Consider the following 19,793-nt stretch of genomic DNA (forward strand, 5'->3'; position numbering starts at 1 on the left):
AGTAATGAGAGACGAGGATTCGATTAAACATTTTTACTTAAAAATTAGGCTCTTATCGCATAATTGTAGGAAATGGAGGTACTCATCATTAAAAATTAGTCTTCATACAATAACATTCAAGGAGCACAATTTTAAGGCATCTCTGTTACAAGGAATTAATCTGACTGGTTCTTTTTATTTATTCAGAACTAAATCAAATAAGTTACAGCTTTGTGTACTACAAAATGCACCAAATTAATTGTGTGATGTGCATGAATCAAACTGATCTCATTCTGGTCATATGTTGTATGACTTATATTACTGTAGCTAATTATATCAATAACTATTACATTTTAATTATTAAAATCAGTGCATGATGAAAATGACTGCTCTGTCTTGATCACCTACTATTTTTGCAGATGATGACATAGCTAAAGGACACAGATAATTTCTCTCTTTAAATCTATGTGGTTGACATCTATTGCTGACTTTATTCTAGATGGCCGCCATCAGAAAAGGGAAACAACAAATTATCTCCTTAAAATAAAATTGGTATCAGTAAAAGAGGCCACTAGGCTGTTAAATTGTTGTAAAAATTCCCCTGATCCACTGATGATCTTACAGAAGGAAACCTAGCAGGTCCTATGTGTGATTCAAGTCCGATACTAATGTGGTTTACTCTTAACTTCCCTCTGAAGGGGCCTAGAAAGGAATTGCAATATGACCTTCTCAAGACAAACAAGGATGAGCAATAAATATTGAAGTAACACCCGCATCCCGAGAATGATTTCTTTTAAAGAAGAGAAAAAAATACACATCTTAAAACTATGCATTTTTCTTCAGATGCAGAATACAGTGAGGCACAGTTTGAAACCATCCCAGTGGCTTCTTCAGAATCCTTGCCTCATTTTCTGGTTGAACCAGAGGATGTGTACATTGTAAAAAACAAACCTGTCACCTTGATCTGCAAAGCAACACCAGCCACACAGATATACTTCAAATGCAATGGTGAATGGGTGCATCAGATGAATCATGTAACAGAAGAGACCGTAGATAAAGTTACAGGTAGGTCTGCACTTATTTCATCAATTGTGAAAGTGCAAGTAGAATTAGAGGTGTGCACGATGCCTGAATGCTTAATTAAGTACTGTTTTGTCTGGAATACGAAGGCCTCAGTTTTAACTATCACTGACTGGCAGAAACCAGGCGCTGCATGTGGGGGTGTCATCTCACCCTGGGATCCTGCTACTGCTGGAAGGCAACAGGGCCCTATTTTAATTCTGCAGATTGGGAACTGGCTGCAATTGTACCTTTTCTGAATGAGCGAACAGTGCTGCCTTCCCCGCCAGGCAAAACTTACCAGGAACTTCATCGAGGACTGGTAGAGGCTCGGCGATGTAGGTTTAAAAAAAATCGCCCTGGTCCCCATATTCACCAAACCTTCCCTGAGTTAAAAGTGAGGCCGAAGCATATGATGAACCAATACATGGATTGGTAGTTAGCTTTTATGCTAATATCTAGAATATTTTTTCTTGTAATAAGTACAACTTTCTCTTCACAGAGCCATTATACAAAAAAAATTAGTAATTTTCTAAAAATAAACAAATGCATCTCTTGTGGCTTTGCTTGCAGTGAGTTGCAAAATACAGTTCTGTAATGTAGGCCTGCTAATCTCAAATTCCTCTTCCCATTCCCAAAAACGTCAGCGTTTCCCTCCCAACAAGGTTTCTCTCTTCCTTCTATCCACCCCAACAGTCTCCTCCTTACTTCCCCTTCAACAAGTTCTTTATCTGTGCCTCTCACAAAAGGCTAATGTGAATGGTAACTTGCTGCACTTGATAAGTCAATTACACATGATAATGGTTTGTCTATATTTGTTGATAATGACTGCCTGTAATTCATCTTAATATGGGGTATGTATGACTGTAATCTCGAACTTTCATGAGAAATGTTTTCCTACACATAGGATACCGGATTGGCTGAAGGGCTGATCTTTCCTTGATTACTTTTGGGTTCTCTGCTCTTTATCCAGCTGGATGCAACTTGTTTCAAGCTATGCCCTGGCATTGTGAATCATCTCTTACCTTTATTTTTTGTGCTCTTAATTGTCAATTGAGTTGCCATTTTATTCAAGATTGATGCTAGTGACTTGTGGTCGATGCAGTCCTGTTACAACATGATGAGTCAGACATAGAAAGGCCAGTGTGATACTTTTCCAAAAAGCTAAATGGACACCAAAAAAGATTTTCAACCATGGAAAAAGAAACCTTGGGCTTATTACTAGCTCTAGAGCATTTTGAGGTCTATGTCCACCACGACTACTGAGAGACATTGGTATATACTGATCATAACCCCCTAGCCATTGTGGAAAAATTCAAAAACCAGGTGACAGACTATTCCGAAGGAGTTTACTATTACAACCTTATTACTTAAAGATTATCCATTGCGGAAAAAAAATAATGTAATTGCAGATGCTTGTCCAGAATCAAACTTTGCTTTGAGTTATCTGAATGCAAAGATGGTACAAAGCCAAACTGTATTCGCTACAGGTAAAGAGTGAATGAGAATAAGTGAGTAAATGTGTTTTAATATTTTTCATCTTCTGTTTTTATTTCACTCTTTGGAATGAAATGCATTTTAAAATGACATTTCATTCCTCCAAAGATGGAGCTGTTACGAAAGTGCTTCCTTTTTTCTAATATTTTATTTTTTTGAGGACTTGTGTTAAAATTGAAAAAAATCCATGGATGTTTTTTTTTTATCAAGTTCACTGAAAGGACACTTGAGATGTTGTTTGAAAACCACCTGTGCTTTGGGCTCAACTGAACCCTTGGTGACCTGGGGGAAAATGGTTACAGAGATGACATATATCAAGGTTTATGGAGGTCAGGAGGTCAACTCTCTGTTTGGGGTTTGGACATTGCTTTCAGCGCAGTTGGGGTGTGAACTGTTTGAAGACAGTTGATGTTTTCCTGCCAAACAAAAAAGCCTCCCAGCTCACCTCCTTCTCTACCTCTTTAAAGAAATCCTGCAAAGATCCAGTGTGGGAGAGCTAAAATCTCTGGTGCTGCATAGCACTTGAGAAGCTGAAAAATACTGCGATTCACGTGTGTGCTGGCAGAAAACCCTGCTGCCATATTTCTCCCAGAAAACCTACAAGAATAATTCTCGACATCACCAGAATGGAATGCTTCTGAAACAATCCCAGTGACCCATCCCTGTATACCCAGATGCCACACCAAAAAAGGGACAACTGACTTCCTTCCATATCTTCTCTTTTTTTGTCAAGAATTAGCAAGTATTCGGCCAAAGTAGTCTTTTTTGTGTCCTTTTTTGTAACAGACTTCGGCAGAGAGAATTTCTGTATATATAATTCTGTGAGTATAATTGGGGAATTTTTAAAAAGGGAGCTTTCATATTTCAATCTGTGTGTTAATGCTTTGTTTTATTACTGGTTAAGTCTTGTTTCATAATAAACTGATAATTTTGTTGCTTGGTTGGTGTATTTTATTCTAGGATTAAAAAAAATAGAGTACATGATTGGCTGTATCAGTAACTGCGTAAACATTTAAATATATGTTGTGACCTGTGGAGAAGTGGGACTAGAAAAGACAGTGCACTCCTTCCACCTCAGTCATAACATTGTGAATCATCTTTCGTCTTTTTTAGTGCTCTTATTTGTTAATTGAGTTGCCAATTTTTTCGAGATGGTCGTTCAGCAATCCTTCTATCTTTTGAGCCAACCACCAGAACAGCTGATCCCAAAAAGCAATAAAAATTGATTAATAGTTAACAAAGCAGCACCACATGCTGGCAACTGAATGTATTGTTGCTGTAGGTGAGCCTTAAACATTTGAGACATTTTAATTTCAAGGCCATGCTGCTTTGTTAACTTCTTGGCCAATTCTTCTGCTTCTCTGGGATCAGCCCTGTGTTCAGCACAAAGGTGCCACTGGGATAAAAATAATAATTACCCCAGGCTGGACTCAATAGTGATATTCTCCAGCTACTCTGCTAGTAAGCAGATGTCATCATACAAACTGTCATCATGATGTCAGCATCCAAAGGAACCACCATAAAAAAACTTCCCCCTGCCAGTCAATCACTTTTACTGGTTAATACACTCATCAGCTACATTGCTGTCCCATCCATGGTGATCTGTACATATTTAAGCAGCACCAGGCAGTGGTTGACTGTGAAATGTTTAGAACCACATAAACAGTGCCAGTGTGGGAAACAGTTTGGTGCTACACTGGAGTTTTAAATTATTGGTGCCATGTTGCTCCCCAGTAACAGCTTTTCTGCTGTCCTTATCACCTGCCATGTTGACATGATGGTCTGAATTTTTCCAGCTCGCTGCCGATCATTAGGTGAATTGCTCATTTGGAAAGCCGGTGCAGAGACGATGGACTGAATACCCTCCTTCTGTGCTGTAACAATTTTGTGATTCTGTGACATAGATACCATGCTTCCATAGATGGATACAGTGCTTGTCTCAGTGTTTTCCCTATCTGTTAGTACACCTTTCATAATATGAGTGTACATTGTAGGTGAATCAGTTGTGTAATTCAGAATAATGGTAAACTAATTTATTGAAAGTTTTCCATTTTCTTTTATTCTGTAACAACAAAATTGATAAGACTATAAACCTCTGTCATGGATGTTATAGAATCATAGAATGACTACAGTACAGAGGGTGGCCATTCAGCCCTTTGAGTCCATGACAGCTCTCTGTAAGAGCAATTCAGCTAGTCTCACTTTCCTGACCTTTCCCCTTAGTCCCACAAATGATTTCTCTTCAAACTTATCCAATTCACTTTTGAAAGCTATGATTGAAACTGCTTCCACCACCATCTCAGGCAGTGCATTCCAGATCCTAACCACTTACTGTTTAAAAAAAGTTTTCCTCATGTCACTGTTAGTACTTTTGCCAATCACCTCTGCATTAAATTTCATCTGCCATGTGTCTGCTCATTCCACCAACCTGTCTATGTCCTCTTGAAGTCTATCACTATCGTTCTCCCAGTTCACAATACTTTCAGGTTTTGTGTCATCTGAAAATTTTGAAATTGTGCCTGTACTCCCGAGTCTAGGTCATTAATATATATATCAAGAAAAGCAGTGGTCGTAATACTGACACCAGGGAACACCATTGTATACCTTTCTCCAATCCGAAAAACAACCGTTCACCGCTACTCTCTGTTTTCAGTCACTCAACCAACTATATATCTATGCTTCTACTTGTCCCTTTTATTCCATGGGCTTCATCTATGCTGGCAAGCCTATTATGTGCCACTTTATCATATGCCTTTTGGAAGTCCATATAGACCACATCAACCGCATTACCCTCATTAACCCTCCCTGTTGCTTCATCAAAAACTCAAGTTGGTTAAATGTGATTTGCCTTTAACAAATCCATGATGGCTTTCCTTAATTAGTCCATATTTGTTCAAGTGACTGTTAATATTGTCCCAGAGTATCATTTTTAAAAGCTTTCCCACCTCTGAGGTTAAACTGATTGGCCTGTAGTTCCTGGGTTTATCCTTGCACACTATTTTGAACAAAGGTATAACATTTGCAATTCTTCAGTCTTCGGGCTCTACCCCCTTATCTTAGGAGGATTGAAAGATTATGACCAGTGCGTCCACAATTTCTACCCTTACTTCCCTTAGTTTCTTCGGACGCATCCCATCCAGTCCTGGTGACTTATCAACTTTAAATATAACCAGCCGTTTTAATATCTCCATTTTATCAATTTTTAGCCCATCCAGTATCACAACTATCTCCTCATTTACTATAACTTCAGCAGCATGTTCTTCCTTGGCAAAGACAGAGGTAAAATACTAATTTAGCAATTTAGCCACGCCATCTGGCTCCATGCATTGATCCCTTTTTCGATCTCTAGTCAGCCCTACCCCTCTTCTCACTACCCTTTTACTATTTATATGCCTATAGTTAACAGTTATTTTTTGCTAGTATCTCCTATAGACCATCTTGTGATTGACAGTGCTTTTTCTAGCTGCTGAAGAGTCCAGATATGTGCCTCGGAAGGTTTTTTAATTCTCACTTCTTTCACAAACATTTGACATGCCTAATTATCACATTTGGCGTATTTCTTGACATCTTTACTTCAGTCACACAAAAGAAAGTTTAACCTTGGCTTTAATGGTGATTTTGATTATTCCTCTGCTTTTATTACTTAATTATAAATTTAATTATCCAGATGAGGCAACTCCCCTATTCATCTGATGAATTCCCAAAGCAATCCTGTTCATCTGTCTGCATTGTGAGAATGTTAACAGCTCGCACATCTCCTAAATGAAGGTTTCTTGACACCTCTTGACCAGAGGGTAATTTTTTTCCCCTGGAAACGTTGCTACTGATGCATACTTTGTAGAATTTCCAAGTGTCATGTAATTCAGCATTAATATTAAAATAATTAGCATCATAATTTGAATATGTCCTACCCAGTGTACTCAGCACATTGGAGAATATCCTGGGACACTGCCAACAAAATATGAGGCTAAGTGCCACAACCTTCTCAGCTTCCTTCAGCATTTGCCATCTTCTGCAAAGTAAACAGATAGGGAAAAATGACATTAAATACTATGAAGGATTTTGAATTGGGTGTGTGTTCTTCTAGAAAGAAAACCAATAAGCAATAATACATGTGGTAAATGAACTGGATGGATCCATTACCTATTATTGTTTTATCCATTCAACAATATTTTTCCAACCCCATTAAGAATTTGGGACACTTTAGATCCAGTTGGTCTTGATTTTAACCCTGCCTCCCCTTACACAATGAGAACGGTGTGAGGGAGAGGTTAAGGTTAGGCTGAGTCCACTCCCTGGTAAAAGCATGTCCATTATTTAAATAAGGCCTGAGAGTTAAAATGGCCCAGGCCGAGCTCCCCATGGGGGTTTCCCTCCTACTTGCACCCCACCCATCCCAAACATACTCCACTCCGGTAAGACTTCTGCAAACAATAAAAATAATAAGGTTGTGGGTGACAGGAAATGCCATAGAGTAGATTTTGAGCATGTAGAAGTCTAATTTTAGGTGACTAAATAAATCTGGTAGAGCCCTGAATATAGTCCAGCAAGATTCTCCAGAATTATTGTAGCATGCTGCATCCTACAGAATCATGATGAAGGACAAAGCAGCCAACTGATTGGCACTCCATTTACCACATTAAACATTCACTCTCTCCGCCACTGGCACACAGTGGCAGTAATGTGTATCACTTTCCAAACCTGCGACCTCTTCCACCAAGAAGGACAAGGGCAGCAGAGACATGGGGGCACCACAATCTGTAGGTTCCCCTCCAAGCCACACACCATCCTGACTTGAAAATATATTGCCGCTCCTTCACTACAACCTGGTCAAAATCCTGGAATTTCTTTTTTAACAGCAGTGTGGGTGTATCTTCACCACATGGACTGTAGTGGTTCAAGAAGGTGGCTCAAGAAGGGCAATTAGGGGTGGGTAACAAATGCTGGCCTTTCCAGTGACACTTACATCCCATGAATGAATCTAAAAAAAGGCTTGTTGTTTCCAGAAGCTAAAGGTGATGATGATGATGATGAAGAGGTAGAAGAAGCCCCTTCCCCACAGCATAAGGATGATGCACAGGAAAAAATATGGGATAGGACGTCTAGCAGTCAGCAACCACAGAAAGGAGGAAACAACTTACAGCTCAGTACCTTTGATGAACAGAAGTTAATGTCATGGGCCTTGACGCCAGGAAGGCCCCACCCCATTTTATCGGCAGCGGCAAGGCCTCGTGGCGGGAACTTCATTAAAATATTTCAATCTATTTAAATAAATACTCACCTCATCGTGACAGCTGTCCCGCTGTGATATTTTGGGCGGTTGCTGGAACTGCAGCGCCTTCGGAACTCCGTTCGGAGATCCGAGGTGGAACACAGGTTGGGAGGCAGGGAGGAGGTAAGTTTTCAGGACGGGAGGTGGGGACAGCGGGGAAAACCACTGCAATTGGAGGAGGGGATGGTGGGAAGGAGTTAAAGGGTAAAGGTTCTAAACTTTGAGGGGAGGACGGTTGGGATCGCGAGATTGTTTTTTTTGTGGGGGACAGGGTAATTAATAAATTGACTAGTCATGGCAGGCTGGGAGAGGGGATTGAAACTTTAAATAAATTTTACCTTTTAATCTTTCAGGTCATGTTACTTTAAACTTTCAAATTTAAATGAAGGGCTAGAAGCCCTTTAAAAATGGCACCGGCACCTACGCAGTGGCACCAGACTCCATAGCCAGGGAGGGAGTGCCCACCTGCTCCAAGTCATGGGGGTGGATGATCCGCCCCGGACATGTAAATGAGCTGCCGTGCTAAATATCATGGCAGCTACGCGGGGTAAATCCCACGCATACGCCCTGCCATCTTTAAAGTTTGCCGCTGAGGTTGGCGGTATGCTAGAAAAATTCCAGTCAATATCCAACAAAGTTGCATGCATACAAATAAATTCTGAAGCCTATGTTCTTAAACAATGTTTACTTATGACAAAAAAATTCACCAAAAGGCCCAAATAATCCATATTCTCTATTTAAGGCTACTTCTTATCTCCATGTCCACCCTTTGTGCCAGCTAAATTATTTCCTGTAGCTCCTAATCTACTGCTTTTATGAAGGTACTCCCTGAATGAGCTAAGGATGTGCATTGAGTGGCTGGGTAGAGAACCCCTAGAGTTTGAGGTTTGAGGTGACTCTTGTCTTAGTGAAAGCAACTATCCCAGAGGGACGGCATTTATTATCTTGCAGCAACCATATGTACTAGGCCCATGTCTTAAGGTTATTCATATGCAGATATTGAAAGTAGCCTTAGGGAAGCAAGTTTATTCTCTCTGAAGAAACAACATTTAAGAACATAAGAAAATAGGAGTAGGAATAGGCCATTCGTCCCTTCAAGCCTTCTCCACCATTCAATCATGGCTGATCTTCTACATCAACTCCACCTTTCTGCACTATTCCTGTAATCCTTAATCCCTTTAGTAATCTGTGACCACATCTTCCAGTCCACTGGTGCTCAGCACTGAATTTAAGGTGCTAGTGGTTCCCTGAGATCTGTGTCTCCAGAGTGAGGATTCAGTTATATTTTTCAGTAAATAAGCAGAGCTTCTGTTCATACCGTCATGGTAGAAGATATGATTTCAACTGGAAAACTATTTATTTAGACAATAATGAAATAAAAGACATATGTTTTATTCAACCAAGAACTGCATGGGTACAAAGTAAATGTGAGTAAATGAAAGCATTGAAATTTATGCCTTTAAGTGCATAATTATAGCTGATGTTTATGTGTAATATGGATGAATATGGAAAATGTTTTTTTGAATGTCTTGTTCACATCGTCTTGAAGGTCTTGTTACAATGCTGACAGTGTCATGGAAGATTAGTGCAGTTAATATAAAAAATTCATAGGGCTAATTAATCAAAAACTGCCTCATTATTTGTAATGCCAGGTTTCAAAAGTAATTTGTGTTCAGCAGCTTTTCACTGCATCTGTTTGATTGCATCTGTGCTTGCATCCACACAAGTGTTTTTTCAGTTATTTGCAACAGAGAAGGCAGAACAATTCGATTGCAGTTACCCGCAGACACCAGCCTGGATACATCCACTCAGGCAAAGGATATTACTGAGACAGTGTGGATACTGCTGAGTGAATCACCAGAAAGCAGAAGTTGGGAGAGAATGATGAGGAAATAACCATTTCTCCCAAGTGGGGACAGTAACTGTTCTGATGCAATTCATTAGCCCAACTGAGCTCATGCCCAGCACTAGACAGCTGCAAGAAGGAGCAAAAATATCACCGATATTTGTACAGGTTTGTGGCTGAACCTAAAAAATATAGGTAGGTGTTCACAATGTTTGCCAAATTGATTTAAATGTTATCTTCATCAGTCATGCTTTAATATCATTTGTATCTCAGTGGCGCAGTGGTAGGGCGGCGCAGTGGTTAGCACCGCAGCCTCACAGCTCCAGCGACCCGGGTTCAATTCTGGGTACTGCCTGTGTGGAGTTTGCAAGTTCTCCGTGTGTCTGCGTGGGTTTCCTCCGGGTGCTCCGGTTTCCTCCCACATGCCAAAGACTTGCAGGTTAATAGGTAAATTGGCCACCATAAATTGCCCCTAGTATAGGTAGGTGGTAGGGAAATATGGGGATGTCGTAGGAATATGGAATCAGTATAGGATTAGTATAAATGGGTGGTTGATGGTCGGCACAGACTCGGGCCGAAGGGCCTGTTTCAGTGCTGTATCTCTAAATAAATAATGGGAAATGGTTTCTTTTCGGGCACAGGGATCGTGATTATTTTGTGCCCGATCCCAATGATGCAGGCAGGCCTCAAATTTTATGCTGCCTTCTCATCTAAATGATTTCAACATGTAGCCCAGTGCAGAACATGCTGCTGATTGGCTGCAGGCTCAGCAGGGGGCCCAATAACTTTCATGGCTAGCGTGACACACAGGCCCATGACCGCTTAAAGGCAGCCCGTCCCTCTTAAAGGGGAGCTGCATTCAGGATACTGCAGCTGTTGTATATGTTCCTGAGATGCTTGGCTGGAAGAAAAAGCACAGCAAATGAAGCAACAGGCAAGGGAGAGGGTTCTCAAGTTTTCTGATGCAGTACGAGAGGCATTAGTGATGGAGGTGGAAGGGAAGAAAGATGCTATGTTTCTACAGGGGACCAGAAGGCCCTTAAAGGACACCCTGAAAAGGGAATGGAAGCAGGTGGCTATGGAGATCAATTCCTGGAGTCTCCCCCTGAGGACCTGGCTGCAGTGCTGGAAAAAGGTTCATGACCACACGTGGGTAATCAGGGTTAGTGAATTCACCTTCGCGTCATATATCCTACCCACTGCTCCATCAATGTCTCATGCTACTCAATGCATCACAGCCCCATTATTTACTCATCAGCAGTCAGAACTCATGCCGAGCATTCAGATTCACCCCCTCACCCTCAAACAAATACCAATGCTGCCAGTTCTGCTGCAGAGGACTCAGGTGAGAACTTTGATGGGATGGCATACAGGAGAATGCAGATGGTCATGCTTTCTGAGATGCTGGGTGCATTGCCAGGTCTGGCAGACAGCCTGTTGTCACTGACAAGGAGCATGAAGAGTCCAGCTCCAACATGGCACTTGGCTTCACACAGAGCTTGGAGGCCATCCTTTCAATTATGGAAGTAGCAGCCAGCTCCATGACAGCTCTTGCAGACTCACCAGTGCTGCAGCATCTGGTGGATGTTGCCTCAGCTTCCATTGCAGCACAGGCAGAAGCCATCAAGAGTCTGAAAGCTGCATTCAAAGCTTAGTTTGAGGTTGTGAAAGCCATGCTTGGTGCCACGCTGGCTCAGGCTGCTGCAATCACGGCTGTGGATAACAATGTGCAAAAGGAGCTAGCAGGCTGTCACAGTAGTCCTGCAATCTGTCCTCCAACAGCTCAGTAGGATTGCTGAGGTGCTGCCCGCGGGAATGGCAGTAGTTTCATGGAGCATGTCATGGAGTTGTCTTCTCTCAAGATGACAGCATTCATGCTCCTGTCACTGCTGCTTTGCCAGTGCCCTTGCTTTTGCCAGTCAGCCAGGTCTGTTGCCACTCATATCAGGATTGTGCCTTCTGAAGCCGAGTCTTCTATGGTCAGAGCTTCTCGAGGTCATTCTGCAAGGCCGTCTGCATGCCAGAAGTGACTGAAAGCATTCCAGTTGCCAGTTTTTGAGTATAGCACTGGCATCAGCAATGCTACAGAGCCCAATTTCAGAGCCTTAATATGTCTGAAACATTGTATGTGGTTTTACAAGCATTGTACATCTAAACAATTGTGTGCACATTCAGTATACTTTTTTTTCTTATGTTGAAATTTGGAAATTGAAAAGAAAATTTGAGATAAGTGGCAACAGTTCTAACTTGTTCAACCTAAGTATAAAATCACATAGGCAAAATACTGCACATGCTGGAAATCTGAAATAAAATCAGAAAATGCTGAAAATACTCAGCAGGTCTGGCAGCATTGGTGGAGAGAGAGGAACAGAGTTAACATTTCAGGTCGATGACCCTTCATCAGAACTGGGTAAAGCTAGAAATGTAATAGGTTTTAAGTAGGTCAAATGGGGGAGGATGGAAAAAAGAACACAAAGGAAGGTCTGTGATAGGGTGGAAGATGGGAGTTCAACAATTTCAGACTGTAATCTTTGTGCCCCCCCCCCAAACCCCATTTTGTTTCCTTTTCTTTGAATGTTTCGGTCTTAATCTTGTTTTCTCTTGTTTTTGCTTTTGGACAGCAGCTGTTCATTATTATGTCATTCACATTTCCTCTGGACACATCATTGGTCTCTTTACTTGTCCCATTATTACTCCCTTTGACTGCCCCACCAACTCTTTTGTCATTTAATGTCTGTTCTGCAGCTGAGAACTCCATGTCAGCCCTTCTGTAGGAGGCCCACTGAATCAAGTGCCAATTAGGCACTTAAGTGGACAGCAGCGGGCCTTCCACGGGATCAAGGACCCCAGAAATGCAAGTTCTGCCCTCTGAGAGATTCTGGCCAATCAGAGGCTGGCAGCTCTTTAACTGAGCAATGCCACCGTGGAGGCAGTGAATGCTGCCAGTGAAGCATTCGTCTGAGGCCTAGGAGCAACACTGGGCCTAAGCCACAAGTAGGTCAGGATAGGAGGGTGTCACGGGGTGGGGTTCATGGGGGAGGGTGCTGTAGGAGATCGGCAGCAAGGGTAGGGGCTTGCCTCTCAGCGGGCCCCACTTCTCGATGCCAGGTCGCTCGATCAGACACTATGTACATTTTAATGAGGGTTACCCTCCACCCCCCCAGAGCTGGCATGCGACTCGCACAGTTTTTCTTGCCATGCTCCCCATGCGGCGACAGGCCCACCCATCACTGGGCTAATTGCGGCGGAGGTGGGTTGAGGCCCTTAACTGGGTATTAATTGTCCATTTAAGGGTCTCAATTGGTGGAAGGGCATGAAGGCCATTCACAGGCCTTTCCGCCCCAGACTTAATTTCAGCGGAGATGGGAAGGTGGTGGGGTCTCCCCCCACCAACATCCCACCCGATTATATGCTCTCTCCACCTTCAAGCCTGCTGTGGGGGTGAGCATAAAATTCCCCCCAGCATTTAAAAAGTGTAAGCAGTTAAAAATCAATATTTCCTAATTATTAATTGATACATAGATTTTTAAAGAATTTCTTAGATCTAACTTTCAAACTAAACTTTAAAACTAAATGTTGTGTGATTGCCTTTAAGGGTGATGTCCCTTTAAGATCTTAGTATGCTAATGAGTCAAGTACCAGGATGCAGTCATGTGACTACAAGCCTGAGTTACTCTGCAACTGCAATACCCACAGTAAGGTTTTGTAAATAATTAGCTCTGTACTGTCGTAGTTTAGCTGCAATAAACCTGTTTGAGATCTTCAACAACCTGGACTCCGTGCATCTCATTTATGTTGCATCAAACAACATAAAAAGAACTCATTACACTAAATAGTAACCAAAACGTGAAACAAATTAGCCCAGATTTTCTTTTAAAAGTAACAGCGAGGCTATTACTGCTCGCTTTTAATACAGGGTAAATCTAACAGCAAATTCTAGTGCCCACATGTGTGAAGTTAAACGCAGAAATCCAGAAGTTGCTGTCAGCAATCCATGCTCCTCCACAGGGTACACTGTTGCAGTCCTTGCTGATAGATTTGGAACTATCATCACTCTAATGGCGTGAACTTCAAGTACTTACCCACTCGTTCTGTACTGAAGACTTCTGAAAAAGTTAGGGATGGGGCATTTAGCAGTAAATGGGTTTTTAATGGCATATTCAGTGATAATTACTGCTGAACAACCTGAAAAAAATAACTTTATAAGTATGGAGTCTCATTCCTTCAGATTTAAAAAGTTATTATTTTTAACTTTTTATGTTTGCCTCTTTTATCTCTCTCCCTTAATTCCATCTGTATTTCTCAATCTTTATTTTGCTTCCAGCAAATGATTTAAATGTAATTTATGTTTCCTGATTTTTACTTCCTGCTTTGCAGTCTGTGCATCTCAGTGAGAATGCTTCAACCTGATTGGTTGAAAAGTCTTACTGTTGCTTTGCCTGTTCAAAGATGTCACACATCCCTTACAGTGAGTGCCATACTGGAAAAGATGGCAGATTAGCAGAAATCTCTGCTGACAAACCTACAAAGAGTCTCTGGGAAACTGTACGCAAGGTGAAAGGCAAAAGCCGTTGCTTCACCGCTGAGAGCAAAATTTTGGCCATTGAGCTTCTGTAACTAATCTAAAATATTCACACATAAATTATTCATAACTGTATTGGCAGAGTTGCACAAAATATTCATTGCTGTACTTGCCTACACTTGTACTGCGATGCATCTGATTTAACAAGCTCTAGTTCCCCGACTTCTATGTTTCTTCCATGCAAATGGTTCATTTATCAGATTTTATTCATTACAAGTGAAAATGCTACAAGAACAAATCTTTATTTACAATATTCAGGTGTAAGTTTTGATCAAAATAGATGATGTCATAACATCAAAAGAATATTTATTGCTATACTTACCAATATATAATTTATTACCAGTGACCGATGTGGAGCTATCAATACTGTTAGCATAGAATTTGACAGTTCAGAAGGAGGTCGTTACAACAACAACGTGCATTGATATAGCATTCTTAACGTTATAAAACATCCCCGTGGTCTTCATAGGAGGACTTATCAAACAAAGTTTATAATTACAGCCCTTCAAGGGTGATGCTAGCTCTCATTATTCCTCTTTTTTAACCTCTCCACATAGTCTTTATTTTTCTTTTTTTCAAATATTTATTCACTTCCATTTTAAAAGCTATTAAAGATTCTGCTTCCACTACTGCTTCTGACATGACATACCATACTGAAATTTCCTCATGGGTGGAATTACCATTGGATGTGCACTAGAACTATGTAGCAAGCTGCCAATGTTATACCACCCAGTTTTCCTCATTGAACTTTCATACTTTATTCATGGTGGGCTCCAGGTGCTTTTTGTACCCTCAACAAGGTCTGGTTTGAGACCAACTCAGCTGAGATGATGGGCTGAATTTTACGCTGCCCCAGCAGGTTGGATGGTGGTGTGGGGGTGGAGTACAGTAAGCTGGAGGCTCCGGGAGGCCTACCTGCCCTGCTCCTGCCTCCGGTCAACTTTACGGCAGTCGGGCGGTGGGGGGCAACGGCTCGCCCGCCCGAGGCCAATCCAGACCCTTAAGTGGCCACTTAATGGCCACTTAAGGGCCCGCGCCCACCTCCACGGGTATTTTACCGGTGGCAAGTGGGCATGCTGGGGACATGAAAGGCTGCCCAGCAATAGCTGCAGGCCTTTCCGCGCGCCGGGGTGGGGGTGCCATGGCAGTCGGGCACAGGGTGCCCGATTGAGGGCCGCCCCCGCCTCCCAACTCATCCCCAGGACCCAAGACGCCGCCCCCCCCCCTTCCCCCCAAATGACCACTCCAGCCTCACCAGGGAATGACTAATCTTACTAGTGAGGCATGGCCAACTTACCTTTGCTCCTGGCTCCATGGCATCGGCTGGGCTGCAGTTCCAGCAGTGGCCACAGCTCCCGGTGGTGCTGCTGGGACTAAGAGCTGCTGGCTGGCAGCTCACTGAGGCGGGACCTCCTCCCTCAAGCGGGTGGAAGTCTCGCCTCGGAACAATTAAAGCCCGGGGACCCGTAAAATGTGGGACGGATCCCTGGGCTAGGCGGAAGTGGGTTCGCCATCAACTTTTACATCGGTGGCAAATTCCCATCCGCCTAAGGTAAAATCCAGCCTGATATCTGTCATTGATGCAAAAAAAAACTTACCTGATGCACAACATAAACCCAACAGCTAAGACACTGCACACCCCGAAAGTAGCCAAGACAGCAGTACTAAAGACAGTGAGATATTGCGCAAACAGTGGTCAACTTATGTCAAGAGATCCAAACTCATTTCCTATCTCTGCCATTTTTCATCCATCATGAGGATTTGCCTTTTCATATCTAATTGGCTCTACCCTTATTTTAATTTTTTTTTTAACTTTGATGGGGGTAAGTTTCATCTTCATTGCTTGGAAATAAAAAGAATCAGGCAGGTTCTATAATGTGAGGTTAATCACTTAGTTGACTGCAAATCATTGAAGAAGAAAATTACTCTCATGAGTTTAGAAAATCCTTTACTATTTCTCTGTTAGTTTCTCACCAGTTTTGTTCATTCATACCATTTCTTAAACTTCTGCTTTCCCCTCCATAGTTTCTAGATTTGGCTTGATATTCTTTATTGTTATTAGCCCTACATTTTGTTGTAATGCCACTTTTTGAATGGCCTGCTTATCAGGTGTTATATCTCTCATCTGCATTCGTGCATGGGTTCCTCACAGGCGCGAGTAGCTATGTCATCAGTGGGTAGCCCTTGTCTCCTAGTATCCAACCTTGAAGAAGCATGGGGGGACAGAAATGGTCTGGCAGCTGGGGCTGGTGAAATATGTAGACATTGTGCCTGCTTCCCGGGAACTGTAAACAGACCTGAATGATCTGTTTGCAGTGATTGCAGACCAGTTGTATATTGAGGGAGTGGAAGCCCTTCCTGTTAATGAAGGCGCAGGCTGGTCCATGGGAGCCCTGATGGCCATATGCGTGCAGTTGATGACACCCATATGACCATACGAATTAGGAGCAGAAGTAGGCCATTCAGCCCATCGAGCGTGCTCTGCCAGTTAATAAGATCATTGCTGATCAGTTTCTATCTCGAATTCCACACTCTCATCTAGCCCGATAATCTTTGATTCCCTTGCCTAACAAGAATCTATCTATTTCCACCTTAAAAATATTCAATGACCCCGCCTCCGCCAACTTCTGAGGCAGAGAATTCCAAAGTTGCACAACCCTCTGAGAGAAAAAATTTCTCCTTGTCTCTGTCCTAAAAGCACGACCTCTAATTTTAAAACAGTGCCCCTAGTTCTGGACTCACCCTCAGAGGAAACATCCCCTCCACATTCACCCTGTCAAGACCGTTCAGGATCTTATATACTTCAATCAAGTCTCCCCTCACTTTTCTAAACTCCAATGAAAACAAGCACAATCTGTCCAACCTTTCATCATAAGACAACCTGCTCATTTCAGGTATCAATCTAGTAAACCTCCTCTGAACCTTCTCCAATGCAGTTACATCCTTCCTTAAATAAGGAGATCAAAACTGAACACAGTATTCGAGATATGGTCTCACTAATGCCCTGAATAACTGAAGCATAACATCCTTAATTTTATTTTCAATTCCTCTCATAATAAAGGATAGCAGTCCATTAGCCTTCTTTATTACTTGAGGTACCTGCATACTAACATTTTGTGACTCCTGCATTAGAACACCTAGATCCCTTTGTACCTCAGAATTCTGCAGTCATTCTCCATTTAAGTAATACTTTGCTTTTTTATTCTTCCTGCCAAAGTGAACAACTTCACATTTTCCCACATTATACTCCATCTGCCAGATTTTTGCCCACTCACTCAACCTATCTATAATCGGCCTGCAACCTCCTTATATCGTCTTCACAACATACTTTCCTACCTATCTTTATGTCATCTGCAAATTTAGCTACCATGCCATCGTTCCCATCATCTAAGTCATTGATATAAATTGTAAAAAGTTAAGGGTACAGAACAGACCCCTACTCGCCACATCCTGCCAATCAGAAAGGGACCCCATTTATGCATACTCTCTATTTTCTGCCAGCCAGCTAATATCTATCCATGCTAATATGCTACCCCTCTACATCATGAGCTCCTACTTTGCACAAAAATCTTTTATGTGGCACCTTGTCAAATGCCTTCTGGAAATCCAAGTACAGTACATCAGCGGGCTCCCCTTTATCTATGGCACATGTTACTCCTTCAAAGAACTCCAATAAATTGGCTAAACATGATTTCCCTTTCACAAAACCATGCTGACTATTCCGATTACCTTGAGTTTTTCTAAGTGCCCAGCTATAGCACTTTAATGATCGATTCTAACATCTTCCCCATGACAGACGTCAAGCTAACTGGCCTATAGTTACCTGTTTTCTGCCTCCCTGCCTTCTTGAATAGAGGGGTTATGTTTACTACTTTCCAGTCTGATGGAACCTTTCCAGAATCTAGCGAATTTTGAAAAATTCACACCAACGTATCTACTGCCTCATTTAACATCCTCTTTTAAGATCTGAGTATGAAGCCCATCAGGACCCGGGGACTTGTCAGCCCGCAGCTCCATCAGTTTGGTCAGTACCGCTTCCCTGGTGATTGTAATTTCACCAAGTTCCTCCCTTCCTTCCACCTCCTGATTTATAGCTATTACTGGAATGTTTTTAGTATCCACTATAGTGAAGGCAGAAGCAAAATATTTGTTAATTTCATCTGCCATTTCCTTATTATCAACTATTAACTCCCCATTCTCACTCTCTAGAGGACTAACACTCACTTTACTTACTCTTTTCCTTTTTAATTACCTGTAGAAACTCTTGCTATCCGTTTTTACATTTTTATGCTAGCTTCCTCTCATACCCTAATTTCTTTCTCCTGATTAACCTTTTAGTCATTCTCTGCCGTTATTGATATTCTGACCAATCATCTGACCTGCCACTCATGTTTGCACAATTTCCCCTGCACCTGGGGGATCCAGCAATGGCCCCGAACCGTATTGTCCTTCCAGCTTGAATGTTTGAATCAGTGCAGAAGCGTACATATTCACCGACTCTCCTGAACAGGAAGTTGGTGACCTTCTTGATGCAGTGATGCACCACAGACTGCAAGATTCTGTACATATCTCCAGTTGATCTCTGGAATGATCTGGTGGCGTAGAAGTTCAGTGGCACTGTGACCTTCAGCGACACTGGCATCGGGTGCCCACCAGTCCCATGGGGCAAAGCTCATCCTGCATTATGGTGCATACGTCAGTGACTGCCTTTCTGGAGAGGCGGCGTCTTTGGAGACATGGCTTCTCAGACATCTGCAGCACCTCAGCCTCAGCCAGTAGACCCTCCCTGAAGGTTAGTTTCTTCTGCGCTATTGGCATGTTCCTCTGCATCCTTCTCCAGCCTCCCGTTCCCAAGCTTGACCTTCTTGTGGGTACTCAAGTTGCTGGCATGCCCTGCGATACCTACACCTCCCTCCCTCTCTGCTGCTCCTCCTCCTCCTCAGCTTGGGCCCCAAAGTCACAGTCAATGAGGCCCATGACAGGTTGGCTCTCCCTGAACACAAGGCACTCATGGCAAACACCCTGCTCCCCCCTCCAGGGAGCCAGGGAGCACCTGGCTCCCCCCTGCCAGAGACTTCCTCTCTGGCATCTTCCGTCCCAATATTATGTCTCCACCCCACGGCCGGGATTGCACAAAGCTCCTGACGTCGGGCTTTGTGGCGGGGGTTGTGGGTGCTTGGAAGATTGTTCCGATAGCAGCCCACCACAGCACCTGACATGGTAGGGCAGGGCCTGATCTGCCCGGTGGCGGCGAGGCTCCGTGGTAGCACCTCCCTACCCACCCCCAACCCCCCGCTGCTGGACAACGGGACCTGGATTTAAATATTCAAATTCGCAGAATGCATATATTTAAATAAAATTGACTCCAATCTTATCATCAGGCCGCGATCTGCTAAGTGGCGGCCGGCACTCACACGCCTTCACTTTCCCATCTGGGAAACGCATGTGCCGCAGAGTGGAGAAGGGGGCAACTTAAGATTTTTAGTGCAGTGAGGGGGACAGGGTCAAATTTACATTGTTAGTGTAGGGGATGGTGGGAAGGGGTGACCTGTGCTCTT

General features: G+C 42.7%; 1 protein-coding gene across 1 annotated transcript in view; it reads left to right on the plus strand.

Moving 5' to 3' along the window:
- The first annotated feature begins 806 nt into the window (after positions 1-806).
- The window catches only part of unc5a (unc-5 netrin receptor A), a 312,917-nt gene continuing 293,930 nt past the window's right edge, over positions 807-19,793 (plus strand). The window contains exon 1 of the mRNA XM_068043091.1: positions 807-1,044. Within this exon, the coding sequence (XP_067899192.1) occupies positions 807-1,044 (238 nt within the window). The remainder of the gene's footprint in view (positions 1,045-19,793) is intronic.

Source organism: Heterodontus francisci, chromosome 12 (assembly GCF_036365525.1).
Source record: "Heterodontus francisci isolate sHetFra1 chromosome 12, sHetFra1.hap1, whole genome shotgun sequence".
NCBI lineage: Eukaryota > Metazoa > Chordata > Chondrichthyes > Heterodontiformes > Heterodontidae > Heterodontus > Heterodontus francisci.